The 17,338-nt window shown below is 37.9% G+C and overlaps 1 protein-coding gene across 6 annotated transcripts in view; it reads right to left on the reverse strand.

Moving 5' to 3' along the window:
* Positions 1–526: 526 nt before the first annotated feature.
* HELZ (helicase with zinc finger) overlaps positions 527–17,338 on the reverse strand; it is a 138,833-nt gene continuing 122,021 nt past the window's right edge. For all 6 annotated transcript variants that reach the window (XM_028521002.2, XM_036033464.1, XM_028521001.2 and 3 more), the window contains 2 exons: positions 7,274–7,526; positions 527–3,581 (listed from right to left, as the gene is read on the reverse strand). In XM_028521002.2, coding sequence (XP_028376803.1) covers positions 3,244–3,581; positions 7,274–7,526 — 591 coding nt within the window. In that variant the 3' untranslated portion in view covers positions 527–3,243. The remainder of the gene's footprint in view (positions 3,582–7,273; positions 7,527–17,338) is intronic.

Genomic DNA, 17,338 nt, shown 5'->3' on the forward strand with positions numbered 1-17,338 from the left:
GCAGTTTGTTGTTTCGTATACATAACATGACCTAGATAGAAAGCATATCTGCCCAAGGAAAGGAAATGAAGGTCATGTTAGTTTAAACGGTCAATAATTAACTACTGACTAATCAAAAACAAAGCTCCGCTATAACAATTGGGCAAGGCATATGCTCCAATGATCACCAAAACACCAGAAAACAGCCCCGGTACATTGAATGAGGCCCTTCAAATCTTAACAAAATAGCACTGATTTTTAGATCAAGAAAAAATTTTAGCATGAATACTTTACAAATTCTATCACCCAAAAGAATTTCTTTAAGATAAAAAAAAATAAAAAAAGAAAATCTTAGTAGCACTGAAATTAACAAGTGAAATGAATAAAACGGTTCTGACAAGGAGGAGGAAACTTCAGCATGATACAGAGAACAAAGGAGTAGAAAGACATGTGAACAATTAACCTCACTTAACTCTGTTCTAGAAGGAAGTTGGTAATACTTGGTATTATCCAAGAGCCACCATGAAGTTTTCTTTAAAAAAAAAAAAAAAAAGGAGTTCCACCTGAACTCTAAGGTTGAGCCTCATCTATAAAATCAGTTGTTTCTAAGTCTAACCTGTGGGTACTCACTAATACCACGGAAAAAATACTGAAAAAGCATGATTGCTCCTCAGAAGCCACGCGTCATTTCAACGGGAAATTGCAATGACTCCTGCAGTCAGACTTGCTCAAAACCATTCCAGACACTAGGTGTAAAACTGCTGAGAAAGAGTGAGCCTGCCGGAGGTGGAACTCCGCAAGCAGCACACTGAACCCACGAGGATCAGGTGGAAACCTCCTCATCCCTGCCAGCTGGGGGCGCAGGTGAGGAAATGAGCACTCAAAAGACCCTTGCAGTGGAGCAGGGAACTCGTGAGTAGCTATTATTTTTAGTTTTTTAAAGAAATAACTGCTTAGAAGAGGGACGTCACAACTTAATAATAGCTTCCTTATCCAAGCTTCCACCATCAATACATTTATACAGATGGCGGCGTGTGCACATGACCTCTTTAAGTAAATATAAATACAAATAATTTAAAAACTGGTAGTTTTTTAAAGGTTCAAGTCTGGAAAGCAGAAAACTAAGCAAGTAGTTCATGACAAGGGGTTAGCTCTGACACGACAGCTCTGCCTTCATATCGTCCACGTGCTTCTGAACATCTGTCGGGCTTGTGGTACAGGCCTGGAGGCTGGGGGGAGAAGGATCGCCGTGGACGAGAAAAGGGTTTTTCAGAGACATCCTCACATCGAGGGGACCTGGCTTTCATTTGGGCTATGTCTTCAGTTTTGTCACTGAGCTGGAAACACACTGCTAGATGGCAAAATGTTTCTCTTCTCCTCTGGTGACTAAAGTGGCCTGGACAGCCTCTGACATGGCTCAACGTGGAGACCTGACTCCGCACAGAGGAAACGCGGTGCCGTCACGGGCTGGCCCCGCTTCCCAACGGTGACTCACGCTAACCATTACCACGCCTGCAGCCTCTGGGCCTACACCTGCCACCCCACACGAGCGAGACCTGCGGCCTGTGCCCTGAAGCCACGCACGAGGGAAGCGTGCTAAAGGCAGACAGACAGAACTCGGTGGGAGGCAGTCTGCATCTGTCCTACAGCTCGACGACCTCTGACCAAAGGCACTGTCGCTCCTAAGTGGTCTGAGCACTGACTACGGGGTGAGGCTGGCTGACACCAACTAAACCCAGACTTGTCGGGGCTGCAAGCAGTTTTCTCCCCCCTTGCCACTTCTCAACCCTGTTTTAAAAGCCTACGGAGTCCTCCAAAGCACCTTTTTGGAACGAATCATCAGGACCCACTGGTTCATTTGCAAAGTTTACCAACCGCATCTTTTTTTTTTTTTTTAAGTTATATTGTAGTTTCAAGATACTTCTGAAGTATAAAAGTTGTAGTACTAATTCAGGAAAACAGTAAGGACATGCATTGCTTCAAAAGGTTACAAGACCACCAGTTTTAAGAGGGTAAACGTTTTTCTCCTTTAGATTTTACCAAAGTTCATTCAAAACAACTTTTAGGCCATAGAATAGTTAAGATAGCTATTTAAAGTTTATATTTTTGTACAAGTTCAATGGGGTTATTTTCAAAGAATCAAAAGACATGAAAAACAAGGGTGGTTTTTTTGCCCCAGATTTCGATGAATTTTGATGCATCTTTGACAAACATATTTTTTTCTTTAATGATGTTCCTCAAAACAGTTAGCAAAATATTTGAATTGCCATTTATAATGTCACATTGTAATGTAAACATCAAATAAGGTACGAAAATTTTTACTGGAGGGGAAAAAAAACCTTAAAGCGGCACAAGTCTTTATACCACTGGAGTGGGATGGAGGAGCCAGATTACAAACATCTACACATGCATAGTGAGGAAAAAAAAGATTTTACTAAATTCACGCATTTTTAAAATAGTTATCAAGTCTACTAAGCACCAACAATCCTAAAAATTTTTCAGCTTCATGATCTGTTTAAAAAAAACACACTATCAAATTAACATTAAAAACAAGCTTGAAGTGTAGCTTGTCCAAAAAAATAACTAAGTATGCTCACGTTTTTTCACATTACAAAAAACAGTGGCATACAGAACAGACCTGCGAAGAATGCCTCTAACTCTATCCTACCATGGATGGAGATTATACCAGCATGTCATATGAGTCTAAAACTGTGAAAGTTTTAGAATGCAGCATCTTGTCACCAAAAAAAAGCTGATAAAACTTAAAAGTATTTAAAAGATGCTGCCCTTTATTTTAAAAAATTTTAAATGAATTTAAGCAAAAATAACATACATTTTGTACATCAACTGGCCATTTCTGGTACAGAAACCCAGCATATGGTAATATTATTGAATAAATGTAAATGCTACTTACAAGTTTTTTTTCTTTTTAAATACATTTTAGACAAACTTTTTTCTTTTTTTCTAAGTTGCACAATTAACCTCTTAGCTGCTAGCTTGATGCAAACATATGTAACAATACACAAATTTAAAAATATTTTTTTATTCTACATAAAAGCTGTCAAAATTCCGACACATCAAAATGCAAAATAATGGAATATACTTTTAAAAAATTAGTTGCAAGTCTAGCAGCAAAGCAATTAAGTGAGAACATATTTAATATTAAAACAAAGGGAACTCTGCATCTATAGATGAAGTCCAACTATCTTAATTCTACTGGTACAAACAGAAATTAAAACATTCTCCCTTGAGGGAAAAAAGTGATTATTTAAAATAGGAGTAAAAGCCATTGCTGCCCGAAGAGCTCCCCAGGCTGAGTTCCTGGAACAGGGACAAAGGGTCGCTACTCTTCTTGGCCTGCTCAGGCGGGGGCCTGGGCTTGGGGGGCGCCCGTAGAGCACTGGCATAGGACATGGTGGGCTTGCTGCCCCCCGCACTCTGCTGGCTGCTGCTGTTGGCCGACTCCGCAATCTGCTTGTTGGGCATGAGGGGGGGGAACTGGCCGAGATGCTGCAGCACATTATAGTTGAAGGAACTGGACACCTCAAGGTTTTCAGACTTCAGCTGATCCTCAGGGGGAGGTTTGACGGCCTTGGGCGGAGCTAGAAGCAGAAAACAGTGACAGCGATTAAGACCCAGGGACGGTCCCACACCTCATCGATGCGTGTCACGGTTGGCTCTCAGCCCCAGGAGCTCAGGCACAGGGCAGTCACGAGGACAGGCAGCTTCTGCCACAGAATGTCAAAATCACAGCACACCTAACCAAACTCCTGCATCTCATTAACACTCAAAAAAGAATCCTCTACACGACCTGGGGTAGTTAACATACAAAAACTAAAGGTCAAGTCTGAAGGTTTGCTTTCAAAAATCTAATTTGTACAATTGTACATTTGATATTTATTATTTTAACTGCTCACAGTTTGAAAATGGGACCTAACATGTTCTTTAATAAAAATAAGCTGTATAGGCAGACTTCTGGTCCAAATAGCTTTTATTATTAACCCAAGTAATAGTAGCACTGAATTCCATTTCTTAAAAATGCTATTTTTTCTTAGAATATACAAGCACACATGGAATAAGGTGAAGGAAAAGTGGGTATGATCTTGAGTTTCCGTTTCCTGTAACCTGCCTGCCTGCCTTTTAGGGCCCTCGGTTATAATGTGACCCCCTTCTCCTAATGTCCTGCTCACTAAATTTAAACTGGTTTCCAAACGCTGCTTTTGTTTTCAATCTTTTAAGAATTTAACTAATGCTATACTGGATTATAATCATAATAACATACTCACTGGGGATAACTTGGAAGTTATACAAAAGGCCAAAGAAGAAAATAAGTCATTCATATTCCCAAATACCTGAGAAAAGTCTTAATTTGTTGATGTGTTTTTTCCTAAGAGCATCATATAATGTAGATATTTTATAACTTAAGTAACCTCTCATTTTTAGAAATTTGGATTATAACCAATACTTCACTTTGATACACTGTTATAAATGTTATTAGAGATAAACATTTCTCAATTTTCATGACTATTTCCTGAGGAGAAGCCCTCAGAAGCATGCTGTTGGGTCGCGCAGCAGGCACACAATGGGAAGTTCTGGTAACAGCAGCCAGACTTTCCCACAGGAAGATACTGTCGTTCACACTCAACCAACCATGTTTACACACCTCCCTAGTTGATCACAGCATTGGTGTAATTACTTGTTTTTTAGAATGAAGCTATTTTTTAAAGATTTTATTTATTTTTAGAGAAAGGGGAAGGGAGGGAGCAAGAGAGGGAGAGAAACATCAATGTGCGAGAGAAACATTGATTGGGTGCCTCCCACATTCACCCCCCAACTGGGGATCAAACCCACAACCTAAGCGTGAACCCTGACTGGGAATTGAATGGGCGACCTTTTAGTTGTGGGATGATGCTCCAATCAACAGAGCCATGCAGGCCAGGGCAAGCTCATACTACTTTTACTTACTCCACTAAGATTTATTATTTAACCATGTTCTTATTTTCATGGAAATATAATCAGAATTTACAATCTTTTCATTTAAATAATAAATGTTTACAAAATAATATGTTTAACCTAATGTCTACGTTTCTATCCAACCGTGAATTCAAGACCTCTATGAATTTATCATATATACCAGCTAAGAGAAATTATTCTTTAAAACTATGAATTCTAGCCTTGGCTGGGGGTGGCTCAGTTGGGAGCGCTGTCCCACACACCAAAGCACTGCGTGTTTCATTCCCAGTCAGAGCACGTACCTAAGTTGCAGGTTTGATCCCCCACTGAGGCACACACGGGAGACAACCGATCAATGTTTCTCACACTAATGTTCCTCTCTCCCCCTTTCTCTTTCTCTAAAAAAAAAAAAAAATCAATAAAACATATCCTTGGGTGAGGATTTAAAAAAATCTATGAATATTACTAATCTCACAACCAATGATATTTTTCAAAATACATATCTCTATAGTCTTAAATTTTCATCCATGTATGAAAAGAAAAAGTCTGATAAAGTATGTCTTGTTATCAAGATGGATGAACAGAACCCAAGCACACCCATGTTGGAGAGGAGACCCCCACCTGCACTGGGGAACCACCAAGTGTAAATACCCTGCAGGGACACTGGGTCAGCCCCTGACTGCACGGGATCTGTTTTCATGGTCTCGGTGTCAGCAGCCTAAAGTATGATCAGTGACAAAAATGGGAAATCCAAAGGTCAAAAAGGTCAAAGACGTGGTCTCTGCTCTCAGGCTTACAATTGTGGAGAACGTATTTTCCTGTTGATTCACCACAGGCAATTGTTACATTCCTCCAAAAATAAATACACACACACACACTGACAGACAAGAAGCTGTGTCTCAGGATAGTAGTGATTTTGAATTAATTTTTAATATGATTTTAAATTAATTTTTTAATATTTAACTGTTACTTTCTACTAAAGAATACTACAATTCGTCTCCTAGCAACGAAGAAAATAATTCTGTACTTGTGTAAGATACCACACACAACATGCACATTGGGGATTTGTTTAAGAACTTTCTACCCTACCTGCTCAGGTTGAATTTTTATTGACTTTGGCCAACAGCTGTCCTAAAATTTAGGTGGAAAAATGAGTGAAATGATCTGGCTTCGAAATAAGTTATTATAAACAAAACAAGGAAAAAGTAACCAATTTCCACCAGTGATTTGTAATTTAGATGTTTCTCATGAAATTCAAATATAATAATATGAGTGTATTTATGTTAGACCTTTAAAATACAGATCAACCCCAGGAAAAGTACAGCAGCTTATACCATGGGCACTAAAGAATGTTTAAAGATTAAAATGACAGTGTCTCTTGCCAGGAAACAAAGTCAAAACTTTTTTACTGCTTTTTGTCCTACCATGTCTAATGTTCTAAAAATATGCTATATGGCACACGCTCAAAAATGGGTCAGTTACAGAAACAATGGATTCACATTCTAAAGGTGAGCAAGATTAATTTCAAATACAAAGGTTGCTACCAGGGCAGAAATTCACCAAAAATCACACACTTGCTCCCAAAGATCAATGTCTACAGCCTACAAAAAGAAGGCTATAGCTTAGAGATTGCAAGTATTATCGTTCATTTCTTTACATTCAAAATACACACATAAAAAAAGAGGGAACAAATTAAAGATGAAAGTACATTCATGTTCAAGGCTAAAGAGGAAGACTTTAGACATCCCGCCATGTATTTCAAGTTTACAGCCTTGTCTATTCCAATGCCCTTCAATGCCTTTTTAAAAAATTCCTTAGCTGTGGATTTTTCAGTTCATTAGAATATAAGAAATAAACAAATGATTTCTTAATCTCAAAATGTTAGACTTTACTGATTTCTCTTATGACTAAACTCTATTGTATCTCAAATTGTCAACAATTTTACTGACAATAAATCCTTGAAAACTGACACTGACCTAACCAACTCTGCCTGTCCCAGTCTGAAAAAAAACAAAACGAACAAAAACCTCAGAAAACAAACTTTCCCAAGCAAAAATGAGTCTAACTAGTATTTAGAAATACGTTTTAAATTCCACTACCTCTCTCATCCATTCACAGTTCCCCACACAGACGGATCCACTTACCTTCCAGGCCGCAAATGTGGACTCAGCGCGGTCCTAAATTAGTAAGCGTGCCTGAGGCTGCCTATGAGCTATGACCACTGACTACTGCTCAAAGGCAGCAATGCAAGTGGGGGAGATGGAAGGAGAAAATTCCATGGATACCTCGGAGCTGAGTAGTTCAAAGCTACGGTTTAAGCAGCCCACCCGCCTTGTCTTACCTATCAACTCTCTAGGCTGAGCTGCCCTGCTGGATCCATTGCACGGAATGTTCTGATAGGGGGTAGATGAGGTGGCGTTTACCCAGGACTCCGGGGATAGAAAGTTGAAAGAAGATTGGTTACTGTGGTCCTGCAGCTCTTTACACTGAGCAAGACTGTCTTGAGGAGCACTCACTTCTTCAGAACATGGCTGGACTGAGCTAGAGGAGATTCTTCTTTGGTACAAGGGCCGACCAGGTCCTCTGGGTTCATACTACACAAAGGAAAAGCACATTTCATTAATCAGTGAAACTTATACTCCCTTCCTTAGATATACAGCAATCTCACTGTACTAAGTAGAAATTCTCAAAAACACTCTCTTCTGCGACTATAACAACACCCCCAGAAAGCAGCCTGAGCTCTGGACATAGCATCAGGAGACCTGGAGTCCAATGACAACACACATTTAATTTCTGATTACACTTTCTCATCTGTAAAATATGGAGCTGAACTTCCTATCTTCAGTTCTAAATGCTATTGATGTTTCAGCACCATTAGATTAAGAATAAGAATGAAGAAATTTTATCTGTTCATAATTAAACAGGGAAACTACAGTCATCACCAACTGAATCATAGCCATCTTGAACAGGGTCATCCATTCTGGATTATTTCTTGGGCCTGAGCCTTCAGCACCTCCCAATTTATCATTGCTTAAACCTACCAGACGGCAAGACACCATTCCTCCTACCCAACAGGAAGTACCCCGGATTGGACTCACTTTGTATCTTCTTTTACAGTCTTCAATTAACATAGAACATTCATTACTTTCTTCAAAAAAATCCTTTATATGCCTCAAACCCAGTGAACTTTCTCTTTATATTTTCTCCTTCCTAAACTGCACAACCTATTCCTCTAACCCTCCCAACAAGATCTATTTGCCAGCCATCTCACAATTCTTTCTTTATTATTTCCTATGTAATAATAAAACACAACACCCTTGCCTGGGTGTTGTGACCAGTATGCATCCCCGGTTGCAGTGGCAAGGCAGGATGGAGTAGTAGTTAGGTTTGCGACCTCAGTCTGGGTGTCCAACCTGCAGCCTGTGGGCCGCATGCGGCTCAGGATGGCTATGAATGTGGCCCAACACAAAATCATAAATTTACTTAAAACATTATGAGATTTCTTTTGTGACTATGTGTTGCAATGTATTTAATGTGTGGTCCAAGACAACTCTTCTTCCAGTGTGGCCCAAAGACGCCAAAAGGTGGGACACCCTCCTAGAGGCTCACCAGTTGGGATTAGGCTTCAGGCTGTCTTTTATGAGCACTGTCTCCCCGGGCAACTGACTTAACCTCCTGGGAACTTCACCTGTAAACATGGCTTCATTACCCACAGCACCTCTTAGGGCTGCTGTGAGAACTAAATGAGTTCTGCATGTATAGTAGTTATAACTGTTCCTGGCACATATGAAGGGCCTGTTGTTATATAATTGTTTCACTATAACACATAAAGATAAGGTTCCATGTTAGATCCTAAATGACAGATTGGGGTTGGCTTTTATTGCCCCCACTTCCCTCCAGCAATAACAGATTTGCTGTTCAGATGGTGGTCACCACAATTCTGAGGAATCTTTCTTTTACCACTGTTGCAGCAATAATTGGAAATCAGGCACTGGAGGTTCGAGGACAAAGGAGAGAGATGAACTGGCACGGCCACAGCAGGGTGCGCTTTGGGGATCTCAGCACAAGCCGAGACGGTCAGGCCGACTAATGGGGGAGAGGGTGGTTGCAGGTGCTGTGAGGGTACCATCATCGTAGCCAGAACCACTATTTGCTGCTGTGAGATCTGTCCTCAAAGGAAATCTTAATGACAACCAAACAAAATGACTTATATAACAAATAAACTACATGTTAGCAGTTTTGTAGTTCTCAGCACACAGATCCTATGCAGGTTTGTTAGATTTTCACATATTTTTCTTTGAGTTACTGTAATGGTACTGGCTTTTATATTTGGATGTCCAACTGTATAATGCTGGTCATAGAAATGAGACTGATTTGTGTGTGCTGGCCTTATATTCTGAAAGCTTGCCAAATTCACATTAGTCATAGGACTTTTATTGGTTAGTTTTGTGTGTAGGTTCCTTGGGTTTTTCTGCTTTGACAATAATGTTATCTGTGAACAGGGACAGTTTTATTTCTTCCTTTCCAATCTCTGTGCCTCCACCTCCCCCTTTTTTGGCCATACTGCACTAGCTAAGATGCCGGTACGATATTGAATAGGAGTGTTGAGAGTAGACATCTTAACCTTGCTCCTAATTTTAGAGAGAAAGCATTCGGTCTGTATCCTTAAGTATGATGGTTGCTGTAAGATTTTATAGGTAACCTTTAACAAGTTAAGGAATTTCCCTTCTATTTCTAGTTTTCCAAGAATGAATGGATGTTGTATTTTGTCAAATGTGTGGGTTTTGTGGTGTTGTTATCTCTTGATATAACTTGTGGTTTTTCTCTTTAGACTGTTAGTATGGTGGATTACACTGACTTATTTTCCAATACTGAACTAGCCTTGCATTCTAGGAATAAGCCTCAACATGGTCTTAGCATATTATTTTGTATATACTGCTGAATTCAACTTGCTAATGTTGTGTTGAGGATCAATGTTCACAGACACCAGTCTGTGGTCTCCTCTCTTTTGCTCTGCCTCTACCCAACTGTGGTATCACAGTAATGTTGGCCCATACACATTAGTTTAGAAGTTCCCTCCTCTTCCATTCTCTAGAAGAGACTGAATAAGTTGGAGGCAGGAGGACAGAGAGATAAAAAAACAAGGAGGCCTGGCCACACCCTCTCAGCCCTGAAGCTCCACCAAACATAGGTGGCTTCCTGTCTCAGGGTCTAGGCTCTTGCAAGGTTTTACGGTGACCAAGGCCACAGCAGTGGGACTTTTGATTCCATATTGCCACTAATCTTTAAGAAATTACCAACTGCTGAGTTTGGTGTAGTATCAAAGAATTACCTGTAAAAGTTACCAAAATTCCCTTTTAGGTACATATCTGTATGATGGAAATTTTCTTTACATGCTTCAACTAAAATGACGTACTGCAGCAGATTTGCAAAACTAAAAACATGGCACTCATGAGATATTTTTGTTTTGAAAAATAGTTATTTTATAAAATATTAATAAATAGTGGGTTTATTATACTTTTAAATACATTAATAATTTCTAAATTCTCAGTTTTAAAAATCAATAGCTTGTATAAAAAACCATTCATAGATTTTTAAATGTAACACAAACAAAAGCTTGGTTTTTGCATAAGGCTTCCAACTGAAGCACTATTTGTAACAGCAAAAGACTGGAAATAATCCAAATGTCCATCAACAGGAGACCAGTTAAATGAACTGTGATGCAACTCTGCAATGAAAACACCACACAGCTGTAACAGGAATGAGGAAGATTGCCACACACTGCTGTGGACGAGCAACAACCTATCAAGGTGCAAAACACATGTAATATGCTACCTTTTACCTGAGAAAGGGAGGAATATGTATATATAAAAGTATTTCCTTATATTTTCAAAAAGAAATAAGAGGATAAACTAAATATTAATAATAACACTTATCTATAGGGGAAGGGATGAGTTAAAGATGGAGAATAAAAATGGAATAAAAATTTTTGTTTTAATCTCTATAAATATTGCTTGTTTTGTAATTGAGACTTTGGAACTATACACTACTACCAGCCAAGAAGGGAATTAATCCCTACAACATTCCACAAGGGCTCAGGCCTCAGAAACACCAGTTGCAATGGAAAGGGAAGGAAGATGAGGGAATAAAACTGGGGGATAGCTGAAGTCTGTACAGGGAACTGCTGGGCTCACTCACACTCCTCCCCAACAACCAGAAGGACTCCAGCGTGAAAACATCTCCAGAGAAAGTCCTGCCATGCGATCAGCCCTGAGATGTTGCTTTTTAGTGACACACATAATCGAAGGTCACCAGACACTTAGGGGCATCTCCAGCATAAAAGGACACACAAACAGGAAAGGAGAGAGGCCCAGGAAAAATAAGTAACAGTGATCATTTTAAAACATTTTTAAAAATATTTTTAAACTACTGTTTTAGTTCTTACCAAAAATTTAAAACAAAACAACAAACCCTAAGTTTGTTTCTTCAGAAGAGGCACTGCATTATAAAATGAAAAATAAGATATTAGGAAAAAGGAAAAATCTCAGAATAAAGAACTTTTGGAAATTAAATATTTGAGGTCTCAAATATAAAATGCAACAGAAGAGTTTATAGACAGAATCAAGGAACTCTTTCAGAACGTAGGAAAAAATACAAAGATCAAACTATGAACGGGGGAAAAAATAGAGATTTGAAGAATCCAGGAGGTCTGATATGTCAACAGAACTTTCAGAAAGTGAGAAAAAAAGAGATGGCTAAGACCTCATCAAAGGAATAATGTCAGACAATTCCAAAGAGCGGAACGAAAGATGAGTCTTTACCCAGAGCAGTGCTGTGATGATGGAGGTCTGCAGCTGCACTGGTTAGTAAGGTGGCCCCCAGTCACAAGTGGCTATTGAGCAATGGAAATGTGGCTAGTGGAAATAAAATATTTTATTTTATTGCCTTTCACTTCAAATCACACCTAATCCATCACAAATTCCCATGGGTCTTACCTACAAATAGATCTTGAATTTATTTACTTCTCACCATTCCCACTGCTGTATCATAATCCAAGCCTAGATCCAATCCATCATCTCTTACCTAGAAAACTAAACACTCTCCACTATTTCTTTAATATTATTTTAAAATAATTATTTTAAAAATAAAATGCATTACCTTAACAGAATTTTAAAAACAACTTTAATGTCACATTAGGTTCATAAGATTCAATCATAATGAACAGAATCAAAAATTTATCTTAAGTTCCAAGATCACAGTACATTTGTTTCTGGGTTCTGTTGTTTTTCTTGAAAGAAAGGTACACTGAAATGAATGTAACTTTGTATTCACAAAGTCACATAATGCAAATATCATGAAAAAGAATTTAGGTCTAAAGAAAGAAAAATACCACTTGTATCTCACAAGCAAAAGTGCTTACAATTTGTAAATAGTATTGTCCCACCAAACAATATTATTGAAGGAGATACTAGAATGAATGCAATATTACATCTTAGAAAGAAATGTCAGATTCGCTGCTCTGACATTTTAAACTACTTAGAATCTGACTCTTGGTTACTCTTCCTGAGTATGAAATAGTCAAGTTATCAATTACAGACCACAATGCTTCTTACAATGAGAAAATGCCAGTGTGAGTAGAAAATAAAATAGTTCAGAGATGTTTCCCTTCAATAACTGTTTATATTTTCTTTGAGAATCAAAATGATCACAATTAAGTAAAACTTCCAGCTTTAAAAAACAAGTAATACCCCCAAATTTTTGTATTTTTTAAGAACATTTAGAAATGTAATACATTAATGTTAATATTCTAGCATTTAAGGTTTCTAAATTAACATCCAAGCAGTCAAATATTTAGCAGCTACAACTGGTTAATTTTTTTAATGAATGAATTTTATCTTTTTGTAATCCTCACCCAAGGACATTTTTTTCATTGCTCTTAGAGAAAGAGGAAAGGAGAGAAGGAAACATTGACGTGAGAGAGAACCAACAATCAGTTGCTTCCTGTGAGCGCCCAGACCATGGACCAAACCCACAACCTTTCAACTACAGAAAGACACTCCAACCAACCGTCCAGGACAGAACTGGCTAGCTTTTAAAATTCAAGAATCCTAAAATGAGTCATCTCCCTCTCTCTTGTCTACCACTATCCCCTCACCTCCAAAGAGGAAAACTTCATACAACTGAATGAAGATTTAATTCTTTGGATCCAAGAACATTATTTAGCTTCCCCTCACATCTGCTTCACATAATTGCAGTCATTTCTCACTTTGCAGGAATGAATCTCATTTACGGCATAAGATCTGAAGCACAGTGTGGCACTCGAGAAACAGCACGGGACTAGAAGTCAGGAGGCTCAGCTTCACTTTAAGGAGGAGTACCAGCTTAAGTGGCAAGTCCCTTTAAAATCTTAGTGCCTCAGTTTCCTTTTAAAAGGAGTACTTAGAATAAATTATCTCCAAGGCTTCAGTCTAGTTCCAGAGTTCTAGCTTTTTTTCTTTTAAGATTTTATTTATTTATTTTTAGAGAGGGAAGGGGGAGAGGGAGAGAGGGAGAGCGAGAGAACAAAAGAGAGAGAAACATCAATGTGCGGTTGCTGGGGGCCATGGCCTACAACCTAGGCATGTGCCCTGACTGGGAATCAAACCTGCGATGCCTGGTTTGCAGCCCATGCTCAATCCGCTGAGCTACGCCAGCCAGGGCCAAAGTTCTAGCTTTTAAAGTCTTTAATAAATCTAAGCCTTTGTCAATGAGAATACATTTTAAACTTTTATTATTAAAATATCCAAACATAATCTATTACCAACTTTAACAATCATCAACAATTTGCTGTATTTGTTAAAGTAATTCAAGTGTTATGAGATATACAAGACTATTTAAGTTATTTAAATTAAAAAAACTACAGAGCATGCAAATTGACTATAACAAAATGCATTCTGGGCAACAAGTTAAAGTTTCAGATTCCCTGCCCCCAAAGAGGGAAATTGCTATGAAACTGAAAGACAAGGGACCCAAAACAAAAAGTTTAGAAAAAGATCCTTTTCCTAAAAAAAGAAAAATATTTCTGGCAGAGAATACCCTTTATATTTCCACCTACACTTCAGTCGTGTGGGTCCCTAGGCTGTTTAAATACATAAGCTATACTTTTCTTCCCTTCTTTTCTTATTTCTTGACCATTTTTTATCTCCTATTGTTTGTCCAGTTCTCAGTTTTCTCATAAAGAGACTATTCTTTCTACATACACATCTTACCAATCAGACTGTTTCTTCACATTAAGATGGCAACCCTGACACTCAGGTCTAATTTAAAGTCCTTGGGTCCTAAGTAATTTCATTACTGATTGCTTAATAGCACATCCTCCTCTATCAGAGGTGCTTATCTGGGTTCACTCCATGTTTGTGTGTTTATAGATACTCCTCATGTTAAACTGTGAAATCATTACATTGCTAAATATATGATCATGATTTTCTAAGCCCACTGATATCTTTTTCTAAATATCAAAATACAATGCTAAAATTTCAAAAGCCATTTAAGAAGGAGAAACTAAATGACTAAATTAATGTATTAATTTCTTAGTGTTGAAGACTGTTGTCAGTTTAAACATAAATTCCTAATGTAAAATGCTTACCACTGCCTTATAAGGTATATCTCTAACATATGAGGTTAGTAAGCTATTTCACATGTGTATGTATAAATAACTGGGGGAAAGGTTAGCAACTTAATTAGGGCTCTATTTATAATTATACCATCAAAGCTAATCTAAGGAAGAACTAAATGCTCTCATAAAAACTCCAAGTCTCATTAACTATGGTGCCAGAAACTTTAATTAAAACAGAACACCTCATGTAAATGATTAGCTTTGATAACTTAAGTATGAATAGAGGTCTAATTTATTAATTTGGTGATCACCGTTTTGGTTATGTGCATTAAGTGGTTTATTAGATACCACACACTACCAACGTTTCTGAGAAGACCCTGTTGAGAAGACAGCAGTATCACCTGATCATACAACACAAGTCATGAGCTCCTACCACCTACTTCTGAAGTCACAATAAGCAGAATATGTCAATCAGCCACTTACATAAACTTCAAGCTACATTTGTACAATACTTTGCTCCATAAAAGGAATTTGGGACAAGGGATAATTAGACAACAGTATTGAAATCAAAACCATCAACTAATTTCAAAACTACAGTTGCTTGAACAAAAAATGAAAATGAACAGATGGGCCAAAACTATCTTTTGTTCAAAAGCCAACACAGAGACAAGAAGTATTTCCAAGTGCATTCATCACAGGTAATATAAATCACCTCTAATGTGAGGTAAGTGCTGACTCACTGAAAGCGGATCAGAACGGGTGACTTGTAAGCACCCCATTTTCATTACAAGGCTATCCCAACAAAAGCAACACTGCAGCTTCATAAACAAATCCCAGGCTTCCATAGTGATGTTTTTAAAAATAATTCTCCATTCATTATTTATGAGCACTTGTAATCTACTTCATGGCAGAGTGTATCTTAAATGGCAAAAGCTTTGCTCTGCACCAGTACCAGCATTGCTGGTTCTATGTTAAATGAAAGTTTTTAACCTGGTAAAATTATGCCCATTTCAGAAGAATGAGGATTTGACTCTTAAGGTAAAATGACTGGAAAGTATAGTAAGAAAAAAAAGGTCCCATTCATTACCAAAAACAAGGAAAAATCAACCTAACAGTAAATTTTAACCAGAAATAAAGGTGCTACAAAATTTTACAGAGGAATATTCAGGAAACAAAACGTGTGGGGTGGGGGAAGACAGAGAAAGAATATAAAATTAAAATATTGAAGATTCTACCAATTCATAAAATATTCATAAGGATACAATTTCCCCAAGTTAAGCTATACATTTAATGTAATTCAAATTAAAATCCAAGAAAGGTGTTTTGTTTTGTTTTGTTTTGTTTTGTTTTGTTTTCGTGGGGGAAGAGGAAGAGTTGAAAAAGGTATTCTAAACTTCTAGTAGAAAAACCACTGAATAACCCTCCCCTGACCTCAAACACACATACAGAAACTGGAGGTAAAAATACCTCCAGTAAGAAAGGAAACTTGACACGATATCACATTAGAGTATTACAAAACCTCGAGGTTAAAATTACCTCAATATAATTCTGGTATAGAATTATATACAGACAGATAGATGAAGAGAAAACTATCAAGTCCAGAAACAGATCTCAGCATATACTAAGAAGCTGCATCTCACTCAGAGGTTCAAGTTATCATACACAATGAAAAATCTCATACATGTAAAAATTACCCAAGAAAGTCCTGAGTCATGCCAAAATTAGTACAAAATGAGCCATTAGAAGTTCAGGAGCCAAGAACTAACTTGTATTGTTTCTTTTTGCATTTTATCTCCCCTACCTCCATAGCTGTTAGAAATGCAAGGATAACACAAAGAATTTAGTATTTGCTCAGAAAGCTACTATTCTATTTAGTGAGACTACAGTAGCATAATAAAAACAATGAAGACACTGGAATGGTCTGTAACCCGGGCCAGGTAGGACGACACCTCTGCCCTTGCCAATCACACTGGGAAAGCAGCAGAAGCAGGAGAGGCTGCAGGCACTGCTACCAGACCTCACTGCCCAGCCTCATCCAGGCCGCTGAGGGCCAGTGCTTTTGCTGCACTTGAGGAAGGTAATGAAGCCCACAGATTAGGCCGTAAGCATCTAAATGAGAATACCCTAAAAAATGTAAGTATCAAAAATGTTGTATAATAAGATCAAGATCCCATTTAGGGTGCCTCAACTTGAAGAAAGAAAGGTTTCATAGAATAATGTAACTGAGCACCACAATTAAGAAAAAAATTGTTTCAAGTTTCCTCAACACAAAATCTCCCTGCATTAATCAATCACACATTCATATATATGAATGCTTTGAAAAGGTAAGTGTTATAGTAGCAGACTTTGTATAGTGAAATTAGAAATAATTTCTCTAACTTTCACACTTTCCATACCGACCAAGTACTTCACTTGTCAAAAGAAAACTGAAATATCAAAAAGAAACCACATACTCTGAAGGACCGTCCCCACTCAAGGTAAGTATCAAGCTAATGCCTGTATGTGTTCGTCCCACATGAGATGAAGCCACCAAGGCTTCTAGCAATAAAAGAATTCACAGCAGGGAGGGAAATAAGATATTTTTCTGTATTGTTAGTGCTAAAGAAATTATTTTAAAAGGCTGGAAAGAAACAGCAAGCACATAAACCATTCATTCTGTAGGATAATTCATGCAAAATCATTTTGTACAACATAATACACAAAAGTTACCCCAATGCACTGAAAATGTCAAAACCTGCAATGTAGTAAAAATAATATTTTCCTTGTTGAGGTATTGTTCAGTGTTACAAACTAATCATCATCACATGTGAA

This window comes from Phyllostomus discolor, chromosome 8 (genome assembly GCF_004126475.2).
Source record: "Phyllostomus discolor isolate MPI-MPIP mPhyDis1 chromosome 8, mPhyDis1.pri.v3, whole genome shotgun sequence".
Taxonomy (NCBI): domain Eukaryota; kingdom Metazoa; phylum Chordata; class Mammalia; order Chiroptera; family Phyllostomidae; genus Phyllostomus; species Phyllostomus discolor.